The sequence below is a fragment of the Parasteatoda tepidariorum genome, chromosome 1 (assembly GCF_043381705.1).
Source record: "Parasteatoda tepidariorum isolate YZ-2023 chromosome 1, CAS_Ptep_4.0, whole genome shotgun sequence".
NCBI classification, from domain to species: domain Eukaryota; kingdom Metazoa; phylum Arthropoda; class Arachnida; order Araneae; family Theridiidae; genus Parasteatoda; species Parasteatoda tepidariorum.
The window spans coordinates 2421002-2430679 of NC_092204.1; the positions used below are offsets into that span (position 1 = coordinate 2421002).

The 9678-nt window shown below is 31.8% G+C and overlaps 1 protein-coding gene across 1 annotated transcript in view; it reads right to left on the reverse strand.

Moving 5' to 3' along the window:
• The window catches only part of LOC107450126 (ubiquitinyl hydrolase 1 puf), a 172789-nt gene extending 169222 nt beyond the window's left edge, over positions 1–3567 (reverse strand). The window contains exon 1 of the mRNA XM_071186397.1: positions 3343–3567. Within this exon, the coding sequence (XP_071042498.1) occupies positions 3343–3385 (43 nt within the window). The 5' untranslated portion in view covers positions 3386–3567. The remainder of the gene's footprint in view (positions 1–3342) is intronic.
• Positions 3568–9678: the final 6111 nt, after the last annotated feature.

The following is a 9678-nucleotide window of genomic DNA, read 5'->3' on the forward strand; positions in this document are numbered from 1 at the left end:
CTCCTCAAATTCTTGTTTCATTTCTAGATTAGGTTGCTGTAATAAATAATACAGCACAAAAAATATTGTGTGAAGTAAGTTTTCGGACATGATGTCACTTCAGCTTCGTAAAGCAATCAAAAGAGAAATGTACTAAGGAAATTTGTCAGTTAAATATTACTGAGCACTTTCTTTTTGCACATCAGACAAGCCTTCTCCATTATATTTAGGGTTTAATAAATAGGCAAAGTAATGAAATGAAATACTTCATTGCTTGAGCCATTCGCTTTGAAACTTCTTGAAGACGGAGTTGTAAATTGTCTTCTTTAATAGGCGTTTACAAGCATGGCATACTTCATCTAAAATTACAGTGTCACTTTGCAATCGCTCTAGTGCATCACCAATGGGTTATAGTTGCAACATTAAATCTTTAGATTAATTCAACAAATTGAAATTATTTATAAGATTTGCTATGTTCCTATCAATGAGATGCTCATTTTCCTCAATTATATGCTGATAGGCTTGACTTTTTTTCTAATAAGTCTCAATACAAGCCAACTGGCTCTTCAAAATTGTATCCCCTGGCAGTTGCGGTTTCACTATATTTGGTATTTCTTTCAACAATGCACTTGGTATGTGATGATTTCGAAAAAATTTCTGAACTTTCATTAAAAATAATTCTTTTTTTAAATAGATGTCTTTTTTATCATCCTGTGATGCAGAAATTATAACATTTTTAAAAAAAAAATATTGTGAAAAATAAACGGTTAACTTTAAACAACCTTATTATTTATTTTTTTTAAATTATTATTATTTTTAATATTGCATTATCTATCCTTATGCAAAAACATAATTTATCAGTATTAAAAGCATATTTATATTTAAAGGATAAGGTATTCACTTTTGTTGTTCGATGAATTGTAGAGCTTCAAAAATTATAAACATTTTCCTATTCTATTACATTATTTTCCTTTAGTAAGTTGAAGTAAATTGCATAAAAAATATCAAATATTTATTGATATATGTAATTATTATCTGTACAATGGTTACACATATAGAATTTTTACCTTTTACCAAAGTTCACTTTTTACCAAAGTTCAAGGTTTTGGACACCTTAAGACAGTTAAGGACAGTAAAACCCACGTGTCTTGTCCTGTACGTGTGTTTTACTTAGTCCTATGTCAGTATTGTTTTGGGCTTTCTGCGATATATTTCTCTAATGCTTATATCGTTCTAGGAGATACTTTAAAAAATAGCAAATATACATGCTACTAATTTAAAGTAACAGAAAAGTCAACTTCAAAATAATAATAATTATAACTTTTTGGTTAAAATAAAATATATAACTTGAATACATAAAATTTTTTTTGTTCAACATTATGATCAATATTCTCACATTTTGTGGGATGGGGGGGGGCATTCTAATTATTTCTTTTTTCGCATTCTGTAAATAGTCTCATTGAAAAAATAATTTTTAAAAAATCGTGAAAACCGTAGTAACTAATGATAAAATAGATCAATGATGAAATCATGCAAGTCGGACTCTTTGAAAGGGAGTTACTAAATGCGTGTTCAGGGGTCTGTCCAAACCAAATTTACTACCGTTTAGCGGTACCTTCACAAAATACTTTTTCCTTAAATTTTATTTTTGTGTTGGTTCTTTAATATAATTTCTAATTTTCACAAAATAGGTACCTTGGGACAAATAACAAGGTAACTAAAAAAAATTTTAAAATTTTTTCTATGACAGATACAAAATCAAAACCTAGTTAAAAATGTTTTCAAATGTTACAAGAATACCAGGTAAAATTTTGACAATAATTGATCAAAATAAAAAAAATTGATCAAAATAATAAAAAATGAAAATAAAAAAGTGTCTCAAGGTTAGCCACTCTCCCCTAATAACTACATAAAAAATAGAATGAAAATTTCTTCAGAAAAGAAAATCAAACTTTTTGACTTCCCAAGGAAAACTCTTTCTGCAAGAAGCAAACGTTTTCAACAATGTTGCCACGATTCAGCCACAGGGAGTATTAGCTGAGCTAATCACTGATTTAAAGAAAAATATTTAATATTCTAATTTTTCCTTATAATAAAGTTCTTTGTGGCATTGTAAATCTACTATGTAACAATTAAGTATGAAGATTATTTCTTATTTAATGGTAAACAGGACATGCTTGCTAAATAAAAATCTATATTTTCTCATTTATTTTATCAAAAAATATGTACAAAAAATAATAGTTATACTCAAAAAATGTTTCAATAAAATTCTTTTTAGCTTATCAATATGTTCATAAAATCATTATGACTATTTATTCTTAACTATAAGTAGTTTTCCTTTCGTAATCTTCCACATATTTATGGTTTTTATAGAGCAAAGCTAATCTAATTTAAAATCATAGTGTTACTTCCATAAAAATTAATTTGCATTAGTCATAACTATTAGAAGTCACAGTCTTTAAAAAGTGAATCTTTTCAAAAACGTCATAATTCACGGAACATAGATTTAAAAAAAAACTTCTTTTAATAAATTCTGAAATAATTCACTGAAATACGTATTAAACTAATTGGCCACTAGGCAATTTTGATATTTGTATCAGTCACATCCTTAACAATCAAATTTTTTTAAATAATTTCAAATTTATAAATATTAAAAAGATTTAGAACAAGTTGTGGAAGACCTGAAGATTTATCACCACAAATAAAATTTGAGGATTTTTAATAAGTTATATACATTCAAAATCTATATCATAAAATAATAATTCAATTTATCAATTCCCAAATCAATAATATTAAAATTTATATATAATTATTCTTTCAAAATATACAAAAAAAAAATTATATTAAAATAGTTACAATATGAAGATAACTCTTTATCCGAAATATTGAGGAAGTTGCTACAAATAACTTGAAATAACATCATAGATTGATTTCTTTTTTGTCTTCTCTTAAATCAAAAAGGCTGTGGCTTCCCTACACTAATTTAACTCTTCATTGAAGCAGAGCAGTTGTAAATACATTATGCTTAGCATAGCATTTAATACTGAAAAAAGCGAACTACATAATTAAATATTAAATAAGAATTATTTTAAATCTTATTGATACATAATCGATCAACAATGTAATGCTAGTTTAATAAATCAATCGAACAACCAGGATAAAAGCTGAAAATTAAAAAATATTTACATAAATATCTGAGATCTCAATATATGCGTTAGATTATTTTCATAAATTTTATGATATTTTTGCATCACAACCCTATGTAACTGAACGCTAACGATAAATACGATTATTTTAGCACAAATAAAGAAAGTCATAACTAAATATAAATTCAATATTTACAAAATAAACTTAAAAACATACATCTTTGGAGCAGTTCGAGAACGTCTGCACAAATATCACACATTTCCAAAGTGAAAAACAGAACATTTGGAAATGCCTTTTATAGTTAAAAGTTACTTAAATTAACAAAAAAAAAATTTAAAAAAAAACCTTGAAAATTCATAACTTTAAAAAGAGTAAACATTAAATACAGGAACATTTCTGCTCAAGACCGCCATGATGCCGCTTGAAACACAAATTGATGCCACGCAAATAATTCCTCACTGAAAATTAATTCTTAAAACAATGTGTATTAAGCTTATAGCTTACAAGCTTGCATACAGAAATTTAGTTTCGTTTTCACTTTCGCTGATGGAAAACCTGCATTCGTAAGATAATCGCGTAATGTTGATTATTTTCCATTGCGCATAATTTAAAACTCTCAAATATTAACTCAGCATGTTCAAAATTAACCTGAATAACTTTAAGTTAGATTAAAATAAAACTAACTTCAAGTTACTAGTCCCGCAGTGGACTGATCGTTAAGACGCGGTTCCCAGCATATCACCGAAGTCAAACATCACTGCCTTCGGTCATTGGGCGGGTGGGTGATAACTTGGATTAGTCTGCGTAGGGACAGAGGGTGTGCGGTATTAGTCCTCGCTAAACTGTTCTACCGTTAAGTGCTCGACTTCACGTGCTGGTCGTCGGGCTACATAAGCGGGGTGCCATCCCCTCTGCAGAGGTTCAAAATTGTGATGGTCATCGGATCATCCTCAAGGATGTTTCCCAGATCGTCGCCAATAGCCCATTGTGCAAGCTCTAGTACGACGTAAATTAACTGCAACAATAACAACAATCAAGTGACTCAAAAAGAGGCGGAGATTGCTTATGACATCAGAATCCACTCCTTCAACAAAAAAAAATTTTGTCATTCAGAAGTGTTATAAGTAAACTGGTTTAGATTTAGAAATATGAACTATTTTTAAACTTTTCACTTAAAGGTTTGATCCCAGATAGGAAACAGACTTGGCGTGTTTCAGTGGATAGGTTTAGGCGTGGATAAGTGGTAAGAGCAGAGCTCGCGTAAGATTTGTTGAGAGTGCTGACGCGGGTTCAAACCCTGGCTGTGATCAATTTTTAAATTTTTATTTTTATTTTTTTTTATTTTATCTTAGATTATTTTCTCATGTGTTTTTTCAATATTTTAAAGGGTTCTATAAACAAAATTAAAAAAATTTTCCATCGGGAAAATGCGAATAATGCGCAAAAATGGAGTAAAAACACTGGATAAATCATTTATTTTATTTTGTTTTAACTTCTTTATTCAATACTTTCCATATTGGAGCTTTGTTAAAGATGCGAATAATGTATATAATGGTAGAAAAAGGAATCCAAGAGGAGAGGGAGATATAGGAGCATCCTAATTATAAAGGGTTTTAGAACGCGAATTTCCTCATTTTAAAGCTTTACGCAACTCTATTTTAGATATACATACACAGTAAACTTTAGGGTAACGTTGTGTATACCCTATGGAGTCTATAATTATTTCCTCTGGTAGGGTACACTATACCTAGGTAATATAAAACATGTCCCAATTAAAATATTATAGGTTAATATTGGGCAGATATCGTGCCGTTTGTTAACCCTCCGAACACTTATTTTAGATACGCATACATAGTAAAATACAGGGCCACATTGTGTACCCCCTAATTGACCTATAATTATTTCCTCTGGTAGGGTACACTCTTACCCGGTATAACACATGATCCAATTAAAATATTAAGGGTCAATAATAAGGTCTGATATCGCGCCTTGCGTTAGTTAACATTGAAAAATGTCTTTCAATTTTTTGTTTTGATATTGAGGCAGGCTACTCGTGTTCTAGTGGTATGATGGTCAAGACACCGGACTAGTAACTGACGGCTGGGGCGAGGGGGCACAAGTTCAAATCCCAGCTTTATCAACTTTTCAAAAAGATTTCTTTTTTTTTCTTCTGATTATTTTGCATTAGATTATTTTTTCAATGTGTTTTTCCACATTTCAGAGGGTCTTACGTATAGGAAATAATTTTTTTAAATTGGTAAAATGGTGAATAATGTGTAAAAACTGGAAAAATCCAGGAAAATTGGCTTATTTCCATTGTTTTAAATTATTTTTACAATATATTCAAGAGTTTCTCATGCGAAAGTTGTTCTATTAGTAAAATTGAGCATCTTTCTCTGTTTAAGAACGCATACTGGAATAATAATAAAAATATACTAAATAAAAAAAAATGTCGGGGTGGGGTTCGAATTTCGAAGCCATCTAACTCCATTTAATATTAAGTTATAATTTTTAAACTCGGACCCTAAGTAGGGGTCTATGGTCCAAGCATATCTGCTGCAGGAAATTTTTATAGGTGAATTAGCGAGTGCAGGGGGGCCCTCAAAGTTCTAGTGCATAGCTGTCAGTGAGAGGACTTTTGAAGAGATATTGTGGCAGGCTTCTCGTGTTCTAGTGGTATGATGGTCAAGACACTGGACTAGTAACTGACGGCTGGGGCGAGGGGGCGCAAGTTCGAATCCCAGCATTTTCAACTTTTCACAAAAAAATTTCTTTTTTTTCTCTTCCGATTACTTCGCATTATATTATTTTTTTCAATGTGTTTTTCCACATTTTAGTGGGTCCTACATATAGGAAATAATTTTTTTAAATTGGTAAAATGGCGAATAATGAATAAAAACAGGAAAAATCCAGGAAAATTGGCTTATTTCCATTGTTTAAATTATTTTTACAATATATTCGTCAGTTTCTCATGCGTAAGGTGCTCTATGAGTAAAATTGTGCATCTTTCTTTGTTAAAGAACGCATAATGGAATAATAATAAAAAAATAAAAAATGAAATAAATTGGCGGGCTGGGGTTCGAATTTCGAAAACGTCTAACTCTCTTTAATATTAAGTTATAATTTTCAAACTCGAACCCTAAGTAGGGGTCAATGGTCGAAACATGTCCGCTGGAGCAAATTTTTATAGGGTAATTAGGGGGTGCAGGAGGCCCCTCAAAGGTCTATGGCATAGCTGACCGTCAGAGGGCTTTTGAAGCGAAATCGTGACCAGCTTAAAGTGTTCGAGTAGTCTGGTGGTCAAGACACCGGAGTAGGAACTGACGGCTGGGGAGAGGGGACACAGGTTCGAATCCCAGCTTTATATGACCGTCAGAGGGCTTTTGAAGCGAAATTGTAACTGGCTTCTAGTGTTCGAGTGGTCTGGTGGTCAAGACACCGGACTAGTGACTGACGGCTGGTACGAGGGGGCAGAGGATCGAATCCCAGCTTTATGAACTTTTCAAAAAAATTTCTTTTTTATTTCTTTCGCCTATTTTGCATAATTTTATTTTTTTAATGTATTTTCCTATATTTTAGAGGGTCCTACACATAGAAAATAAATTTTTTAAATTGGTAAAATGGCGAATAATCTGTAAAAACTGGAAAAATCCGGAAAAATTGGCTTATTTCCATTGTTATAAATTATTTTTACAATATATTCGACAGCTTCTCATGCGTAAGGTGTTCTTTGAGTAAAATTGTGCATCTTTCTTTGTTAAAGAAAGCATAATGGAATAATAATAAAAATATAATAAAGAAAATAAAATGTGGGGGTGGGGTTCGAATTTCGAAGCCGTCTAACTCCCTTTAATATTAAGTTGTAATTTCTAAACTCGGACCCTAAATAGATACTTAGTAGGGGTCCAAACTCGGACGTTATAAAATAATCTTAGTATTTCTTGAGGAATTCATAAAAATGTCAAAATCTTAAAGTGTCTTTCCCATTGTTGAAAGGTAGTGTGTATTATTGTTACACAAAAGTTGTATTCGCTGTTACATAATTACTCGCACAAACATGCGGAAGTAGAGCGTCTATCAATAATCCACAGTAAAACATTCTTATGTCTTAAAACTATTTCAAAGTCACATTAAATTAATTTTGATAGACTATAATCAAATGATCACTGACAAAGTGTCCATCCTACTGGAATTTCAGCAAGGAAATTCTAATGCACGAAATATTCGTAAGTCTTAAAAATAGTCTTGATTGTATGCAGATACTGTAATTTTTTTCAATTTTTATCTGATTTAATTGTATAATCAATAATCTGAAGAATATGTAAGCAACTACTGTTAATTCCATTGTGCATAGGATTAATATTTTTTCCCCTTCAAGTTTAGAGTATTTGGTTAATTTGGCTTAAAAGTATGATACTTTATGCGACAATTAAACAGTGTGACGACTTTTATTAAGCTAAAGGGAAAAAAAAAAGAAAAAGACATAGGGTGCTCTGTTGCTTACACGAACTTTAATTATCCGCTATACGGGTTTGAAGTCAAAAAGACACAAAAAAAATGAACTTAGGGGAGAGTCGGGTAGCCCCGCAAATTTGAAAATAATCTCTTTTTAATATAATAATTAATGTCCGATGGCACATTGACTTGAGAAAATATTCTATACATATGAAATTGACGTTGGGCGGGGGTACCCGCTGGGCGGAGCTACCCGACTCTCCCCTACAGTAGATTTTTGTCCTGTGTTTCATCTTCATTCTAAATAAAAATTTACAGTAAAATTGAACATAATAAAGTGAATATCGTCATGTCTAAGAGAAATGTTTTTGCATCACTCTAAGAGTGTTTTTAATTCATTTATGTTCGGTGGTGCATTGCATTCATCCAAAGGTTGTAATGGGTTATTTAAGAATTTTTTTTTTTTCAATTACAGAATCTGAATTTATAATTTGATGTCATTTTGTTGACACATTATATTTAGGAGGTCTTTTAGGTTTAGCTGCAGCAAATGTTTCTTGTTCGAGTCTTTTTAAAAGAAATTAAATTTTTAAGTGTTGGTGTGCGAAGAAACTCTCTCCAACCATGCTTCTGCGTGGCGGCATTCCTTCATGACTTGTTTTGGGTTTTGAGTCACTTCTTCAGAGGCATTTTTATTTCGTTAAATGCAACAGTTAATCTTAAGATGTGACAAGTTCGGTTGAGATGGCTATTAATATAGGATCACGCTTCTTTTCTTTTTTACTTACATGCATTTCTTAAAAGAGGGATTCTATAATTCAACAATTAAGTACACTGTAAAAAAAAACTCGGTAAATGTTTACCCAATCTTTGGTGCAAAGTTGCTAATTGCACCCTAAATAGGTTTAATGAAAACTTGTTTTATTTAGGTTGCACCATAAATTGGTAAATATGATCGAGAAATACATTCATGGCGCAATCGATTGCATCAAACTTTCGTACAATGAGAGGCACAAGCTTTAACTGTGACTGTAAATACGGTGTGGCGAAACTACCACTACCATTATTAAACATCAATTCACTAGTATATAAGACATGCTAACTTGATTCAATCACGAGGTACCTTTTGATACATTAAGGTTGGCATTCTCAAATGGTCTTTTCCCCCACATTGGTGACTTGCTGACGTGATATGATCACGACTACTTCGATATATGGTTCACATTGAACAGTTGACTTGCTATTTGCGACTGCATCATGATTATCCTCACGCTGTTGCTACTCAGTCTCGTCTCGATCATACACAACGTCAGCCTGCATGCACTCGACTGCTAAATGCAACATAGGAGAGACTACGACCGTGAAGTTAATACACCTCTCACATTCAGCACTCAAAAAAACCTGGTGACCTTAATCCAGCTCTCCCGGTCTTTCACAAGTACAGCAACTAGTGGTATCCGTTCATCGAATTCTGTCCTTGATAAAATTCTGGTGGGGGAGTATTATGGCGTAACTACCACTACGATTAATAAACATCAATTCACTAGTATATAAGACATGCTAACTTGATTCTATCTTGAGGTATCTTTTGATACATTAAGGTTGGCATTCTCAAATGGTCTTTTCCCCCACAACGGCAATTATAAGCAGCATAGCTTTCCGACAAATTTACGGCTGGTGAAAATTTTCTAGGTCCGTGTTTTAATTGCATTCTACCGAACAAAAAAAAAATTATAATAGTAAGTACTTTCTGTTAGGATTGAAACTTTTTATCAATATCTATGCTACTGTTTTGATTTTCATGTTCGATATTGCTCATTTTCGTTTGTAATGTCACATAATTACACGAATTTTTGTCTATGGCATTCTTTAATGCTTTTGCAGTAAAATTTTCAAAGCAATTATACTCCGTTTCACCTCAAGCCGTTGTTATGGAAACTGGGTTTCCTTAGGTTGGCTGGGTGCACTAAGTTGGAAATAAAGTGGTCAATATTGGCGTTAAGAAAACAAAGTGCTAATTTTTTTTTATTCGCCAAGAATCTTATTGAAATTTTGAGCAAAATACTGTCAAGAATAAGATTTTTTTATAGCATTTAG